Below are 18,672 nucleotides of genomic sequence, written 5' to 3'. Positions count from 1 at the left end.
CTCAGGAAGACTAACATGCTCTTGTTATGGGGAAATTCCCTTTGAGGGCAGAGTGCACGAAAAAAAAAATAGCAAAACACTGTGGGTCCATTTTTTCAAAACCTGTTGGGTTACCCTTAACATCTTCAAAGAATTTTCCCCTCGCAGTCCCCTCTTTATTATGTTTCTTTCTTTGAGGAAAAACTAAAGACCTTATCATAGGAGTTTTGTACTAGAGACTGCGATATTATTATATTCTTCTATAAACCATTTTTGTTACATGTTGGAATATTCTAGAAGGCTTTCGAGAATCTGAACGTAGGAAAGAACATGGAAGCCATTAGCTCAGCCTCCTGGTGTCTCAGATCAGCAATGGAATCAGGTCCCTCCTGAAGCTGGTGATAGTCAACTCAGAGGCTACTTCTTCACAGTCTGGCTTCGCTCAGGCTCCTGTCAGGATTGGGAGTCTCTTGAGAAGTGGACGCTGTGTTGGTTACTCTTAGGAGTAGTTAGGTGTGGGGCGCCTGGGTGGCTCAGTCGTGAAGCGTCTGCCTTCGGCTCAGGTCACGGTCCCGGGGTCCTGGGATCGAGCCCTGGGTCGGGCTCCCTGCTCTGCGGGAAGGCTGCTTCTCCCTCTCCCACTCCCCCTGCTTGTGTTCCCTCTCTTGCTGTGTCTGTCCCTGTCAAATAAATAGATAAAATCTAAAATAAATAAATAAATAAATAAATAAAAGGAATAGTCAGGTGTGTCCGACAAGCACTCAGGGAGCTCAGCAAGGACATCTGCATAGCAATTTGGAGTTCACGTCACCATCAGGAGAGGGGCTGAGAAATAGCTCGAAAATAAGGTGGAAGGTTTGACGTGCCCGGAGAGAGAGGAATAAGGTGGGGGAGGCACACCAGGGCAGGAAACTGCTGCTGGTCTCGGGGTGGGCGGGAAGCCAGAAATCTTCATCAGAGCTGGGCTTGAAGGTGAGTAGGATCTGGCCTGGGGGCCAAGAGAACCAGAGAGAAGGGGGCACGGAGGGAAGCAGCAGAGCTGGTTTAAGGGGTGAAGGCAGCTGGAAGGGAGGGTTGGCTGGCAAGGGAGGTTGGCTCTAGATGCCTTGAATGTCGGGCAGGGCGGCTGAGTGTAATTCTGTCCGGTATACTTCACAGAGGCTTATGCCGTACGGGACGCCTGGGTTGAATTGGTACTCTTTATTTCCACCCAGGTCCTAGCCTGGCATGTCATCAATTCTACACTGATTCACAGCATCTTTCCCCAAACTCTAAACTCGCTACATACATGCAAGGATTGCATGGACGGAACTCGCTTTAATATGGGACGTCGCCAATATCGCTGAGCCATAGGCGCTGTGATGCTCTTTTTATTCGGGATGAAGTTTGGAGGAGCTCGTTCTGGCGTTGAAATAAACCAGCTAGTTAAATCCCGCCAGGCTTACACAAAATGGGGTTTCCCACAGAAAAATTAAAAAAAAAAAACAACAAAAAACTAAGTATACTTTTTCGCTCTCAAGGTCAGCAGGTTGACCTTCAGTTTCATCTTATAAGCATGTTCTCCCTCTTGTGCGATGTCTGACCCAGACCGGAGCTCAAACGGAAGCCTGAGGCTGCGGTGTAGTTAATTACAAAAGGACAATCAACTTTGAAAAAGACGTTGTTGCTTACATTTTCTTATCATGTACCTCTACGGGGAAGGAAAAACCAACACACTCCTCCACTCAGTATAAATGTTAATTCTGGACACAACTTCCCTCCGTGTTCTTTTGGCCGGCAGAGAAGCTTCACACAACTGCCCTGAATGGTTCGCTTGTATCGAACCCTTGTTTGAGACTTTTGTTGTCTCCGTGTTACTTGAAAAGGGACCCTTGTGAAATCTAGCTGCGCAGTGTTTCTGCAGATACTCCTCGCAACCACAGTACTGTTATTTTGGTTGCCCCACTAATTTCTGAGGAAAAATTACAGCATGTATTTTAAAACACTGTCCTCGGTCATTTGTTTTTTGAGGATTTGCCAAATTTCCCATCACCAAAACAAACCTCTGGTTTAACCTAAAAACTCTCTTGAGTTTCCGGCCTTCTTGAAACCAGTCTCTTTTCTCTTCCGACAACCCACACTGCGGGCAAGGGAACAGGTCATTTTGAGAGCATCTCACGCCCATTACCACGATGGTGCCCAAACATTTTACTGGACAATCATGGAGTCTTAAGCTACTTCCTTTGACAGAGGAATATTCTTTTTTTCCAACAATAGCAGGAGAAAAAAATGTTTTTTCTTAAGCCTTCTTGATTTCTTTTGGGGATTCAAATGCTCGTGATTTTAATTTCAACCTTAAAAGAACTTCAGTCTCTCAAAGAAAGCCTTCAACGGCCTGTTTTCAAGGTACATTTGTAGATATTTATACATTTATAGATATTTATACATTTGTAGATATTCTCAGTCCAAATCTTTCTACCTCCCTTTTTCTTGGGACAGTGAAATTCATGTCCAAGACGAGACCTCAGAACAGAATGTTTCTTTGCTGCTAAGGCCACCGAACTTTTATTCACACCTGTTATGATTCTGACTGTGGGGAATGGCCCTTCATTCTGCTTCGGGCAAGCACATGCTGTTTTCGATATATGCCGCCTAAGCAAAGGTATGAGCATGTCCAAGGATATTTAACAACTTCTAATTTAGCTGAAGTTGTGAAGGGAAAAGATGGGTAGTGTGCGGGATAGGATTTGATGAGGGTGGGGCTTTACCTCTGCAGTCCCGCCTACACATAACTGAGACCAATCAGGAGAAATGCAGCAGGCAGATGCCAACAGAGTGGCCAGCTACAGTATACCTGACAGTGTTCCTTCTCAAACCTGCCACAGTCAACAACAATTACATCTGAGAACCTGTAGTGGCCAAGAGGAGCCGAAGAAGACAGGACAGTTTTAGGCACTCTGGTATCCCGGATGCATTCTGGAGCAGAAAGGGACATCGGGGAACAACTAAGGAAATGGGAATGAAGTGTGGGCTTTAGTTAATAAAAAAATCTCAGTATTGGTTCTTTAGGACAAATGTACCTGACTAAGGCACAGTGTATTAACTGGGGCAACCATTTAAAGGATGTGGTGTATTGGGGAACTCTCTGACCTTTGCAATTTTTCTGTAAGTCACGATCTACAATGAAGTTTATTAAGAAAAATGAGTGGTCATATGTGGGTTTGTTTTTAAAACACCATTTTGATCACAACAGACCTAAGAGCATTACTCCCGCAGGTGGGCAAACACAACTAACACTGTAGTGTGATTTAAGCAATCTTAAGAATGGAGAGATAGGGGCACCTGGGTGGCTCAGTGGTTTAAGCCTCTGCCTTTGGCTCAGGTCATGATCTCAGGGTCCTGGGATCGAGCCCTGCATTGGGCTCTCTGCTCAGCAGGGAGCATGCTTCCCCCTCTCTCTGCTTGCCTGCTTGTGATCTCTCACTTTCTGTCAAATAAATAAATAAAATCTAAAAAAAAAGATTAAAAGAAAGAATGGGGAGATAAAGGGGTGGCTGCCCTTCTCCCATTCCTATATGCAAACATATTAAGTGTCTGGGAGCCTCCTTGGATGAAGTCCACCTTCCCATCTACAATAAGGACAAATTTATAGATTAATAGGAATGCAAAATATTGTTGGCGATCTGCTGAGATTTCAGTGTTTCAAATCACTACGCTTTTGCTTCCAAACTTATCTGCTTTATACCTCACATTTATCGAACTGTTGACTTAAATAACATCATGGTATTGAATAGTTTATAAATGTTTATTAAATGTCAGTAATTTTTACAAAGCAAATATTAATAGCAAGAGGCAAAATTTTTGCAAAATATGTACAAAAGTAAAAAGCCTTCATGACTAGCAACTCATTGTGTAAAATCAAACCACGCTTTCCACTTTCAGACCTCCTTTAGAAATAATTTATTGCCAATCCTGAACTAAAGCACTGACAGGGAAAAAAAAAATGTACAACATCAGATAATGTGCTTCTTAGTTCCTGGAAACTTATAAAAAGATATAATACGTATAAAAAAATCTAAGCCACAAATACTTTTATACAAAGCTAATACAAATCATGTTTTGATGGGTACAGTATCTGTGAGGTTGTTACAAAATATACTTTCGGATAAGGCTTCTTGTGGTAAATGAGCTCTCAGGTAGAGTGGTACAGAAAAGCCATTTAAAACATGTTGCCATTCTGCTTTCAAGTAAGAGGTAAAGGAGAGAGTAAATGGTATAGTTTGTTGCATTGTTACATATACCTTCCAAGAATTAATCCCTACCGGCCCCCTCTCTGTTCCCCCTTGGTACCATCAAATGGGCATAACTGAGGACAGATGTATCACTTACTATGGCAAGAAATATCATGAACAAGCTTTCTAAGTACAAGCCCAAATCAGATACCCAGGAAGTAGCGTTATTTCTATCACCACTTCCACAATGAAAATGTACGCATATGGGTCCTAGCATAAGTTTGAGCTGGAAATTTTTTTCTCAACAGCAGATATGGATAGGTCCCCAAACCTGCTATCAACCCAGGAAATAGTGCCCCATCATTCACTTTTTGTTCCATATGAGCTCTGGCATTTGAAATCAGACAGTTAGACCTGGATGCCACAAGAATGAGTATGTCCCCTTACATGCTAACTATACATTCAAGTACAGACACAAGAATGATAATGGTGCAAACACTACTTCAAATGTTGTTAATAACCACTTGCCAGCCTAAGGCTAACATGGCCTTGATGGGACTTGATAAAGCCATAAAGTCCAACCTGTTTAAAATGCTCAGGTGTAGACCTTTACTTTAGTTTCTAGTATAAACTTCTGAAGCCCTAATCTCGTACCATAAGATAATGGGAAAGTATCATACCATCTGCCTCACTTGGACTGTGGAGACTCATCCACACCCGCTCTCGTACAATCCCCGGTCCTCATGCTTTACTAGGGTGAATGGGCAGCCTGCACCCTATCAATGGAAGAAAATCAGTCCTTAGAAGGAAGTGGCACACCCTGTGCGTATCTGACGGACGGAAGCGAACATGCGGAAATGACGGGAAAGCGACATAAAGTGACCCGGGACGAAGTCAAACTTCCGATTGGAAAACACCCGTGCAAACTTTCTGTGCTTAATTCCTTCAATTAAACTAAAAGCAATAAAAAGGTAACAGAGCGACTTTCTCTAGATTTATTGGGGAGTTTGTTACAAATGTTTGACTGGGCTTTTACAGGCATGATTTCATGGATTCAAACAAGAAATTCAGAGTTAACACTGATCGTTAGCCTTCTTATTACACAGACAGAAATAACATTGCTACAAATTGCAATGGAGAGAAACTTGTTCCAAATGGCTTGGTTTGGGGTTTTGTCTAAATGGATCATTACATAATGAAAGCACCAATTTGAGGCCTTCTCCAATAGTGATTTGAATTTCAGAACATAACAGAACAGCACTGGGATAATTTCATTCTTCACATAAATAAGGCATAACCGGATATGGGTACTAAGGCTGAAAATACATTTTTGTCAAAAGCATAAATACAAGTACTTCGGTCCACACTGCAAGTTCAGATTTACTCATTCTCTCTTACACAAAAATGGCAGGGGCGTACGATTTCCGTTGCATCTAAATCACTACTTCTCATCATCTCTGGTATTGACATACTCTTACTTCCTTCTACTTGAAACCAATCACTGCCACCAGCTGAGAAAGGATTTCCCTAAACAACCTCAACTTGAGAGTTTCACCAGCGGAGCTTCCCAGCCTAGGTCGCCGGTGCAACTTCCAAGAAAACAGAACAGACACAGGTGGTCGGGGCCGCCCCCTACCCCTCGGCTGCTCTCCAGCTACCCGGTGCCTCTGCCACACAGTAACGCTGGAGTGAAGACTTCAATGTCATATGCTGGTTGGCAGAAAGCAACGATTTGGGTTATTAAAAACATAATATTTAAGTGGCAGAGGCAAGCCACTGCCAGGATCCTCAGAAAACATTTGGCAAAACCTTTTCCCTATGAAAATCAGGGCCCGAATTCATGGCATTCTTTGATTTATAAGGCAACTCTGTATATTATACATTTCTTCGAGGCCAATGAGGGCACTTTTGTGACATTTCTTAAGAATTCAACGAGAAGACATTTGAATTGAGGAACACAATATAATAGAGAATTAGGCACATTTTATTCCAAATCATGACCTTGATTACGACTTAAAAAAGCAAAGAGACCAAAGAACTTTAAGCCACTTTTTTTAGAGATGAGGGGAAACTGGCGGGGTGAAAGCAGTGAGCACCTTTTTAATTTAGTTCACTAAGTTCCATCTCCTTCTTCATACAGTGGTATTTCAAAAGGATCTAGTTTTCATAACACAGGTATTGAGACTCCTTCAAATGGTTTTAAAATACAGTCTATAAAAAAATGTGAGCTAAAGCCTTCAGACTGAGCCTCACACCTCCACTGTCTAAACAAGCCTGCCATTAAGGAGAAGTAACCTGCTGCCTCAAAGTATGGTCTAGACTTTATTTTAAAAGAACATTGAGAGATCACAAGCATCAGGAAGGAAAATCACAAACACCCAGAATAATACCTCACCTATCTGGTGTTTTGACAAGTCTTGGTGGTAGGCAAAAGGGACAACTTGGTGACTGCTGCTGTCAGGCAGTGTTTACCGTTCCTATCACAGATCTTAAACACAACTCGAGTAAGACTAAGTTTCCTCTTTGTACAGGGAACTGTAGCGTTCACTGGAGTGCGATGGTTTGGGTCATTCAATTAAACTAGTTGTGCAATCTGTGCATAGATTCTCCAGCAAAAGGTCCAAATGTTACTGTGCACGCATTCCGATATCCGCTAGCACTGATGTTACCCTAATTTGTGAATTTAAACACTGTATTCTTTTTGGCGAGAAGCATTGGATGTAGAAGTACTCAAACATGCATGAGCTATATACTATGAAGACTTGCTTTAGGACGCTGGGCTACATGTCTGTAGCTCGTGCATGACCAAGGCATGGACACACTGAAAGTTATTATGGATAAAATGATGGTGGAACTTCAAATGCAAGAAAAGTCAGGAACGGTTAAGAACAATCCCTGGTTAGTTCCTTGGAAAGCCCTACTCTCGCACTAGACACCAGACAGACCAAGAGCCATGGCCTTGGAAAGGCTGCGTGATCTGTAATGTTGACCAATCTTTCAAGGACTTTCTAGCCAATAGAATACCTGAGAACACAGCTCTACAGTAAAGTGACAGACATCACAGTCTTAATCCCAATTTTCAGGAAAAGGAGAAAAGCTGTCCGATTTTCCCAACTGTCACCAGGCTTGGGCGTTTGCCTCTCTAGTCCCCGTCTTCCACCACCACACCCAACCTAGCAGGCAGTATTCTCAGTATTGCAAACGAGCCCCTCTGATGAGTTCACCACGACCGAATCTGTCCTCAAGGGTACACGTTCATCTCGTATGTGGTGAGGAGAGGTCAAATGTAACCATCTTTCGGTGTGAACTAAAAAAATCACTACTTATTCTTAGAAGTATCCTCAAGACATTCAAAATGTACCTCAATAAAGCTAGAATTTCATTAGCAATAATGATAGAAACATGCATCTTTTAGAGACACATGAACAGGAATCTCAAATCATGCCTTCTTGAGTCGTTTGACAGGAAAATACTGCCCTTGGCAAGCTCCAAATAAACAAAAACTCCTATGAACGCCACAGTCGGAGTTGATGGGAACAGACAGGAGAACAAGAGAAAGATGTCTGTGACGGTACAACAGTGCTTCTCTGCAGCGAGGACCTGAAGGCCCCGAGACAGGACAAACAAGTCTGAGCGTAGAGCACGTAACGCCCTGGAAGGGGTATGTTTTATTTAGAAAGCTGTTATCAACTGATTTGTAATTTTTATAGTTGCTGCGATGGCCAGAATGCTTCACGTGTGGCACATTTATGACATGATATTTAAATATGAAAAGGGCACATTGTATTTCACTCATTACTCTGCATCAAACACTCTGTAGGGCACTGGCTCACCTCTTGCTCCCCTCCCCCTGCCCTGTACCATTTGTGAAACTCCACGAGCATCAGACTAGGAATCCTTATGTAAACTGTAAAACACCAAGAACATTACCTTCAGAAACCACAGAAATTTTAAAACTAATCAACTGTTGCTATATAAGCAATTAAAAAAAACACGAAGGCTAAATCTGTGTACAGCTACAGAATGCCAGTCCTTAGGTCAAACCTTTTTCCGACAGCCCTTTCAAACAAGGTCACCCTAAAGCTAGGCACGAGGGTCGCTGCCGGGTGCAGGGCAGATAAAAGGGGTCTTGCTTTTTTCGGAACTGAATGTCCTTAACCTCATACCAATAAAGCTTCGAGGACACCTTCGGAACTTGGCACTACAGAATTCAGCTGGAGAAGTGGGAGAAGCTGGAGCCCGAAGTCTCCCTAGGCAGAGGCTTGGCAGGAAGCTACAAACCCCTCAAAGGGAAGCCACAGTGAAACAGATCAAAGGCTGAACATCAACAGGTTTCGGCGATGTGTTACTCAGCAGCTTTCGGCCACAAACCCGAGTCCGCAGGAGGGGGACTAAGATTTCCAAGAAGTTAAACTTAGAATCCAGATTTTTCTAATTCCTGTTGTAAACTGCTATTTTAAAAAAACAAAACGAACAGAAAACAATCAAGGGACAGAAGGTATGAAAACGGCCAGTCTTTCTGTACATCACTGTAGCATGAGCTGCTTGAGGTTGTCGTGAAGAATGGTATCCTTCACGTCGCGGAAGACGAGGCGGATGTTCTCCGTGTTGATAGCGGTGGTGAAGTGGTGGTACAAAGGCTTCTGCTGCTGGTCCCGGCGTTTGTTCCGGAAACACTCCACCAGGAATTTTTGGACGTCTCTTAAGCAGTGGGGATCCCCTTCGAATTCTAAGAAGTAGTCTTTGATGCTCACAATTTGCACTTTCTCCTCAAGCAAATCTGTCTTGTTTAAGAAGAGAATTATGGAGACGTTGCTGAACACCCGGTTGTTGACGATTGTTTCAAAAATGTTCAGAGATTCTGTGAGGCGATTGGTCAGTCGGTCTTCCATCAGCACCTGGTCGAACTCACTTGAGGAAACAAGGAAAAGTATTGACGTGACGCTGTCGAAGCACTCGAACCACCGTTTCCTCTCTGATCTTTGACCACCCACATCAACCATTTTGAAAGGAACATTTTTAATTTCAAAGTCGTACTCATGAATGCCTTTGGTGGGTCTTCTGGCAAGCAGGATATCTTGTTGTGAGGGAATGTAATCCTGGAAAAGAAGAAAAACTGCTTTATACTCAGTAACCCAGGAGTAAGTAAAGTTTCTACTGAACTAAGTGGTTGAGTGAATGGATACGCAAACAAACCCATCTTTTTATTTATTTATTTTTTAAAAAGATGTTATTTATTTATCTGAGAGAGAGCGCGCATCAGCACAAGCAGAGGGCAGGGGAGAGGGACAAGGAGACTCCCTGCAGAGCAGAGAGCCTGGAAGCAGATGCAGACGTGAACAGGGCTTGATCCCAGGACCCCGAGATCAGAGAGCACGACCTGAGCCGAGGTCAGACGCTTAACTGACTGAGCCACCCAGGCGCCCCACCAACTTGTCTCTTTAATGGCTTCTCCTGGCTGCGTTAAAGCATTGCTACTATTATTTCGTCACAGACCGCTGAGATCGATTATAATGTTAGGGAAGGAAGATTGGTTCAACAGTCTATGTTTCTCACTCCTGCAGTGTCTGTAGACCGAAGTCTCACCGACCAGGTGTCCCCTCGCCCCGCCCACCGCCGCCGTGCAGCCACCTCCGCTCTCACGGACCCACCCTCGGCTCCGGCCAGGGACCTTCCTGCTCACTCGTCCACCCGCTCCTTGCCTCTCTGCGAAAAGCAGGGAGGGCTGAAATGCCAGATCCTGAGGGTCACCTCCCAGTGCAACGTTCTGCCTACCTCTCTCTAGCTCATTCTAAACGCTCCCTGCCTGTGCCCCACCTTCATGACCAAGAACTCCCACGACGGTCACTCCACGGCCTCACCACGGCCATACCACACGCACTTGACTTGACTTCGGGGCGCAGCCCAGGCTTGCTTCCAACGTCCAGTCCGAGCAGCTATGCTCCTGCCCTCTCACTCTGACACAAGTAGTCACTCTGCCTGTGCCTCGGCCCGTGAAGCGAAGGTGACCGCACCAGGCCAACCTGCCTCAGGGGGACAGCTTATGCAAAGACCCCTTCTCTGTGAACAGGACCAGTCAGCTCCGAGACCTTGGACAGACAGAAGCTGCCAGCCTCACGAGTCAGTGGCTATCCTGGCCAGCGGACTTCCGGATGCAGTATAACTGGTTCTTTCTTCCCAGGCTAGTGTTTTTCCAGAACGTTGACTTAGCTCTTGGGCAATACTGAACAGGAGAACTTTTTAATGCTCGTCGTCAAGGTCAAAATACATATTTTTTCTAATTGAGGCAAGATTTTAAAACAACACTGATTGTTATAATGCTGTACCTTATGCTTTTCCAAATAGTGTGATATAATTTTGAAATTTCAGTACGTGATTATTCATCTCCTCAAAATGGTGCAATGGAGTTAGAATAAAAAAAGAAAAAAAAAAAAAAGTAGGCAGTTCTCAGTTACCTGAAATCCACAACCACTTATTATATAACACTAGGGCTTCATAAAACATATTAGGTTTCCAGGTTCCCTTTTAGCTTTTGTTCATATACTTAACTAGTTTACCTAGAATCAGCACACCCACACAATTTTTACCTACCCCGAATTTTTTGTTTAACATTTCATCATGGACTGTTACACATGCTGATGTAGTTGTATTTCACTTCAAAGGAGTGTAAATATGCCAAATGAGTGAATGTACTGTAATTTACATAAACATTCCCTGACTAGTGTTCACTAAGGTTGTTGCCAATTTTTTATTTTGGTAAAAATTCCACAATTAAAATTCTCATACACATATTCCCCCGTCCCCTTCTGGACTATTTCCTGAGACTAAATAACCAGGAATAAGATCACGAGGTCAAAGGTTACGAACATTTTGATGACCCTGGACACTTAGAGCCCAACTGCTTTCCAGAAACGCCATGCATGCATGTGCCAGCTGCTGCAGAAACATGCCAGCCCTGGGTTGTTGTTTTTTAATTTTCTAATTCCATAAAAATTACAAGTTCTACCTCCCTCACTTCGAGGCTAACAATCTGGTTAGGAAGCTGAAGGCTAACTCCTACGCAGCCCCCAGACCGGGACAACGTCATCAAGTGCTAACTGGTGCGGCAGAACACATTCGAGAACTGAATTCTGGAGCCAGCGCTTCACAGACTAGCTGTGTGACCCTGGCCGAGTCACTTCATCCTGCTGTGTCTCCACTTCCTGATTTGTGAAATGCAGACAATAACGTTCACTGGCCCTCACATCAAGGGGGTTGTGAGTTCAATAGGGGAAGTGCTTGGGCACCGGCCCAGGCACACGGTGTACGTGCCATGTGGTCTCGTGTGCGGTCGTGTGTCCCGTCAGCCACTCCCCTCTGCCCCACTCCTACATCATAGCCTCAGAACTTACGGGGAGCTTCCTCACTGCATCCGATCTGAACTCTGCTGACTGGCTTTCATGACCCACTTTACTCCTTGTTTTCTGGAACTGGCAGACTCTGCTCTACACTGTCCAGGCTAACCACAGAGCCTCGCGTCAGGACCCGACCAAAGCTGCACGTCTTGGTATCGCTGCATGACCATTCACTTGTACAGTCGTGCAACTACAATGAACAATGCGTCCAAGCTACTGCCTTCTAGGAATTGGTTTTCATACGTTAGAGCCAAGAACATCACAGGTCCTCTGTCAGACAGATGTGCCTGCTAACATTAAACCCACCCCGCTGTCCCCCATCTCGGTGGGCCGCATCTCCTCTCTCCGAGTCTAAATCCACCTCACCCTTCAGACAGTTCGGATCCCCATTCTTACGGGCTAGCTCCAGCTCCCCGGGCCAGAGCATCTCTCCCCCTTCTATGGACGAACACTGTCTTCACGATGCGTAGCACTTAATTGTCCTCTGCTTATTTTATGTATGGCACAGTTTTGTCTCCGACTAGAATGAGTTCCTTAAAAACAGGAATCAAAGAACCAAACAGCTAATGAGCCTTTACTACTACATGCGAGGCCCAATTCTGAATACCTTAGTGGGAGCCAGTGACTGAACTCTGTCCCCCACAAGTTCATTCGCTGGAGCCCTAACCCCAAAGTGACTGTATTTTGGGACAAGGCATTTATAGGACATTACTAAGGTGAAATGAGGTCAGAGGGTCCTAAGGAGACAGTCTTGGCGGTCCTGTAAGAGTACGAGATCTCTGTGCATGTGTGTGCGCTGAGCCAGAGCCCCGTGAAGAAGCCCCAGAGAGAAGGCCGCAGTCTGCAAGCCAGGAGGAAAGTCCTCCCCAGAAAACGACCATGCCAGCACCTCCGTTTTAGACTTCCAACCTCTGGAACCGTGAGAAGTCAAGGTCTGTTGTCGAAGCCACCCCGTCTGTGGTGTTCCGTCACGGCAGCCTGAGCAGACCAAGACCTGGGGTTTATTCCATGTCATCATCCCATAACCCTATGCGCGCTCTCACTACACCCATGACATGAAGAAACTAAGGCGCAGGGATGCCTGTGGTCACATAGAGCCGGTCTGTGAGGGAACTGGCCTCGGGATCCAGGTGGTCCGGCTGCAGAGCCCACGCTGCCGACCCCTGCACTGTTCCCCCGCCCAGAGGGTCACGGGGCTGGACCCACAGCAGGGCTTCAGTGGCCCCGGTACTCCCATCAGAGACGGGAGAAGCAAATGCCATCTGGGGACCGGTCCGACACGCACAAAAGGAAGGACCCATCTGTGGTGCCGCCGGGGCCATTCTTCCCTCCTTTACACCTACCTACTGCCCGCAGCACTCTCTTTGCTTCGTTCCAGGTGTGGCCTCAGAACTGTGCTCAACCTGACTGCAAGCAGCTCGCACAGCCGGACTAGAGCCGGCCTGGAGTCACTCATTCCCTGTTCGCTGGTATCCACTGTGTGCCGGGCACTGTCATCAGGCCTCAAGAACTCTACTCTTCAAAATCAAGAGATGAGGTCCTTGCTCTTACGGCAAGAGGAAGGTACAGGACGAGTAAACATACAAATAAATAAACCAATTGCAGGAAGAGCAACGATCTTTGCAAACAGCAAGGGCTGATGCAAACACAAGAGGGGGACCTGCTCTGCATGGTGCGGTCGAGGACAGCTTATCTGGAAAGGCAACTGGGAAGAGCAGGTCAAAGCAGCCCTGTCTGGATGGGAAAACATGAAATAACTCTTACTGGGGCTCTCTGCATTTGGCCTACATGTAACTCCCCCCCCCCCCCCAAGGCTCATAATCTAATCAGATGGGAAAAAGACAATGAAATAAAGTCTTAATACAAAGTTTCACTGAAGGAGTGAGTAAAAACCCATTAATATGGAGATCCCAACTTCTGGAACACACGTGTCTAGGAGAAAAACACACTGGCTTAAGGGGAGACAAGCACAATTTCGCAAAATCCAAAGTAATTATCCAAAAATCCAAAAAATTATCTTGCAAAAAGAAGGCACACTGTCGCAGTCCTGGATATATCAGTGTGCCACTTTCCTACTTGCCGTGGGCTTTTCATTTTGTGCTTTCTTTTGGTTTTATTTTTAAAGGGAATCTCAAAGAACCCATACGATTAAACCAACATGTATTACAGAAAGCCGCTTTAAGAGGAGGCAAATAATGCTTTGGTAACTCCAGAGGGTAACACGTGACTCTGGGGCAGTGACTTTCAAGCATTTTCTGAGCACAGCAACCTTTCTTTCAGTCTCTGGCCTGCGTCCAGCCCAGAGAAGACAGAGCAGCTGCGAGTCTGCAGGAGGCCCAGGCAGCCGGAGCCGGCCACAGTGCCAGCTGGGAGGAAAACCATCCACCCTCCTTCCAGGGGCGACTCCTTCTCCTGCTTCATGGAGGCTCTTCAGCAGGCCTTTACCGAACTGAAAAATACCGTTTCCTAAAGGGTTTTGAAATCCAGCAACCCACTGTGTTCTGTTTCTTCTGACCAAAAAAACCCACACGAAAGACCCCAAAGTCGAAGAGAAAATGTGCAATCTCATTTTCAAACATAAACTTCTTTCTCTAAACAGTTTCACGTTCATGAACTAGTGGACAAGGCACTCCCAGGGAAACGGCAGAGATCTGGATAACAGAGGGAGAAAAAAATGAAGCAGCGAGAGTCGGAGTCCTGCCACTAGGAAAAAGGAAGAAGCAAACAGCTATTTTAATACATAATTTCTCTAAACCTCCCACTAATATCCTGACTACTGCTTTCAAAGGGCAATAAACATAAACAAAAACTTACTGCTTCTCCAAGTTTATCCAAGTTATCCAGGAAATATTTTACAGATTCACCCTGAAACAAGAAGAAAATAAACAGTTATTAGAGCTTACAAATGGAAGATTCTGTTACAACAGTTTACATTCAACTGTCTGGTTGTACACTTAATCTAAACACCATTTGTTAGTTACAAATTTCAGACTGAATAACTGACCCCACTAAGAACGTATACAGTGTCTGCCTCTGCCCAGCGCTACAGGCTGGGTAATTTCACAAATGCTTTCCATAGGCGGTGCCCCAGTGACCGTCTGCATGGCCGGGATTACCTGGACGCTTACTGATAGAACCATCTAGGTATCCAAAGGGAAGATGTAATTAAAAGGTAAAAACTGCTTTTGAGATAAACATACAATTTAAGGGGGATTCTTTTTGTCTGTATTTTTCTACCTTAAGTGTACATCAATGGCGGTTATCGTTAGTGACAAGAGCAAACCAGAGATGAGGCGAGGACACTGTAACATCCTTCAGTAACAGGCACTTGCCTGGACAGACACGCCTTCCTCCGAAAGATTCTGAATTAACACTGCAGGCTTCATGTCTCCCTTAGGTCTTCTCCTGAGTGACCAGCCTACTCTCTTTGAGCCCAGATTTCTATCACACTTCCAGTCAGTTTTGAATATCTAGAATACAGTCCTAAGAGGAAATACTTGAACAGAGGACAGAGAAGAGGGGAGCCATTTGGGACAAGACGGGCTCTCTCTCCCAGGACCCTTTCCCTGCTTTTTCACGCTGCTGCTGGATTGCTGCTGCTGGATTTCTACCGCCATATCACAGCACCCCCTGCCCGCAGCTGCTTCCGTAATTTCCGGAAGGCAGCGCTTCTTTCATGTACAGGAGAAATCATCTGAAGATCTTGGGTGACTACAGGTTCTGACCTGGGGCTGGGGAGTGGGGGTGGGGTACAACCCACCAGTAGTTTCTGCAGTTCAGGTGACTTCTGGGACCGCACTGGGTCACAGACCTCACAGAAGTTCTCGATTTGTTCTGGTGTCAGAATCCCTTTACACATCTTTAAGATTCTTAGGGATCCCCAAACAGACCTTGTTTATGTGGGCTACAGCTATTAGCATTTACCGTATTAGAAAGGAAAACTGAGAAAATCTAATATTTTGAAAATTCATTTAAACATTTTACTAATACACACATTCCGTAGTAGCGCATTTTAGTAGAGCTCAATCGAAGACAGTGAGATACTCATTTGCTTCTGCATTTGAACGGCTGCTATAGGTTGTCCTGGCTGAGTACGGACAGAAAATCTGGTCTTTCACAAAAATGTAGTTGGAGAGGGAGCATTTTCATACAATATTTTCAGATAACTGCAGACATTTTTGCTACTATACCAAAACTTGACAAGTGGTAGTTTTTTTTTTTTTTTTAAGTTAGTTCACTATGTCACAGGAAGCCTCCCAATGAACTTTCCAGACTTTGTCACACTGAAGTTCACTGGTTTCCCCGTACGTGGAATGGATCTTTCACTTGACCACCCTTCTGTAACCCTGAGATCATGACCTGAGCCGAAGGCAGAGGCTTTAACCCACTGAGCCACCCAGGCGCCCCTGGGTGAAAACTTTTAATGAACTTTTACCCATTCTAGGGAATTTATTCGACATAAACAAAATGTTACAAACAAAAGATATTTTATTCAACATTACCTATGACAGCAAGATTTGGAAGTTCACTTTTCCATTTATCATTAGGGCAATGATTTAATAAATGTTGTTATACTAATATAATAACATTACATGTCATCAAATAATAATTATTTTGATACAATTGCCATGCATGAAGTATTTACACCATTAAGTGCTAAATTAACATACTAGATCACCAAGTGAAGGTTACAAAGAAATTATAACCCCTTATCTACACGCTCTTGGTAAGCTTGGCTCCAACATTTAACTGGGAGCAAAACTTGACCTGGATGGACGTTAGGCTCTTTATGGTCTTTATTGCTCCCACTTAGTAAAACTGCTCAAACATTTTGCTGCAAAACTATGGATTTTACAAAATGAACAGCATATGTACTATATTAGCTTTCTGAAATCTAAAAATTCCTAATTCCATTAACAAATTCGGACTCAAGGATTTATAAGAATGGGTCCGTAGTATGTATGCTTTAACTACTCTCTTTTAAATATGGAAAAGGTAACTTTGTAGCTCAATGAGTGACTTATATTCTCTTCTCAAAAAAAGAAAAAAAAGAAAGAAAATGGCTCCTATTTGTTCTTCTCTTGGTATTACAAATATAAAAACAAGCTGAAGTTTTTTCCCTGATGTGTCCTGATTTAAATACATTCTCTAAGAGTGGATCTGAGATCTTTTAGGTTCAAATTACTGCAGGCCTCTCTGTTTACTGGGAATTCATAATCTCACCCAAATCAAATGATAATAATTAGAGAAATATGCATTTGCTCCTGTTGTTAAATTTCAACGTCTACTGAAGTTTCATCTGTTGAAGTTTCTACTGAAGTTTCATCAGTGTAATTTACACAGTCCTTTCTGCACCTGAGGCTGTACACAATATTTATAAAATCACTTTCACGTATTTGAACGCATGGGTTAACTCTAGTATTTGAAGTCCCCAAGAAGGTGCCCTACTGCCAGCTGACTGTACTGTGACTATGCTTTGCCTTCTCCACTGACACTCGGCCAGTATCTATTTAAGGAGTATAAATATTTCAACTTATCATTCCTATAAAAATTACAGTATGGTTAAAATAACACCCCAAACATAAAAAACAATGTTAATTCACCATTCTAGACCATTAGGTTATACTACTGATCCTTCCATTATAGTTAGAAACCCGAGAGTGGGAGAGACATGAGGATGGTGTTAGTACCTTTTACTGTGCACGGCTGTAAACTGAAGCCAGAATCCTTCTGTTAAGTGCTCAGGCCCCCCAGATTAAGCTACTGTGAAACAAGCAACTTTAAACCCATGCACACACAGACGTAAGCATGAGCGTGAGCGTATGCGCACACATAGACTTAAGTGTGAGCGTTTGTGCACACACAAGCATGTGCAAACATATGTGTGCAATAAAAAAAAATTTTTTTTCAAAGGAGAAGTTTCCCACAGTAGCTTTAGAAGGTGTTACTGGGGAAAAAAAAAAAAAGAGAGAGAGAGAGAGAGAGAGAGAGAACCTGTCTTTTTACAACCTCAAAAAAAATCCCAAATTAGAAAATATAAAACGTGTGTTGTTTGCAATCTCATCATGAAGGATGTGGAAAATGAATACTCGAGTCTGTTCTCAGTAAGCCCAAGAGCTTCTGCAGGTCCCCTTCTGTTCGTGCTTTACTGCTTCTAGGCAAATTTTATATCTAGTTCAGTGCCCAGCACCCGCAGCCTCCTCTCTGCCTCCCCAAAAGTGGCGAATGAAGGATGAATTACCAGGGAGAAATTTCCCTCAAGTATTTTTTCTAAGGAGTTTCAGAAATGATCAAAAAGTCTTCTAGTTGTCTACTATTAACGTTAAGGAAAATATGTGAATTTTAGTCCTTTTTCTAACAGCAATCTGGCAAGTTTCTAAACTTCTCCAGGCCTCAGTTTAACTGTCAATAAAATGAGGAAGTTTCGTGGTTCCATGGATAATTACTGAAGTTCTGCTCTATGCAACAATTTCAGTTTATACAAATGATTTAAGTTCTCCTTTCCCTATATCTCTGCATCTGTTAATCTTAAGCCCACTTTTGTTGTGACTCATTATTCAAGTTATGCTGTTGCTTAGTCTCTTGGCTAATACAGGAGTAAATAATTTCATGTGTCAGGCAAGAAATATCATGATATTTCATGGGTCTAACACTCACTTTTTGCTGGTGATGACCTGAAACTCTACTATAGCCTTCCTCAGTCTGTTTTATATTACCAAAGAGAAATATTCATAAAATTGCAAAGAAAAGCAGTAAGTCACACTTATGACTTTTAAAATGTTTTAAATGTTTCATGTCATCTCTTAGTCCTTTTGCCTCTGTTCGGAATACTGGCATAACTGTCTAAGTGTGGCACAGCAGCCAGTGGGCCTGGGTTCTAGAGACAAGATAGTTCTACTCAGCTTAAGTTACCTCAAGAACAAAATGATAAGAGAGGTAATTAGCTCCAGTGTCCCGGTGAATTAAAAAATCCTATTAGTTCTACAAACTGAATTTTGTAAGTTTTATCTAAACTAGGAATGGCCTGAATGTTATCCCACAAGAATCATGAGCTACAAAGGTTCTTTCTTTGCTTGGGGTAAAATAAA

The 18,672-nt window shown here is 43.7% G+C and overlaps 1 protein-coding gene across 1 annotated transcript in view; it reads right to left on the bottom strand.

Moving 5' to 3' along the window:
• Window positions 1-3,752: 3,752 nt before the first annotated feature.
• Window positions 3,753-18,672, bottom strand: part of GNA13 (G protein subunit alpha 13) — a 38,751-nt gene continuing 23,831 nt past the window's right edge. Inside the window, exons 3-4 of the mRNA XM_080827577.1 lie at window positions 14,399-14,449; window positions 3,753-9,289 (exon numbers count right to left, since the gene is read on the bottom strand). Of these exons, the coding sequence (XP_080683703.1) occupies window positions 8,717-9,289; window positions 14,399-14,449 (624 nt within the window). The 3' untranslated portion in view covers window positions 3,753-8,716. The remainder of the gene's footprint in view (window positions 9,290-14,398; window positions 14,450-18,672) is intronic.

Source organism: Martes martes (genome assembly GCF_963455335.1).
Source record: "Martes martes genome assembly, chromosome: 16".
Taxonomy (NCBI): Eukaryota; Metazoa; Chordata; class Mammalia; order Carnivora; family Mustelidae; genus Martes; species Martes martes.
The sequence above is the reverse complement of the archived record's forward strand: the minus strand, read 5'-3'. Positions and strand labels throughout refer to the sequence as shown.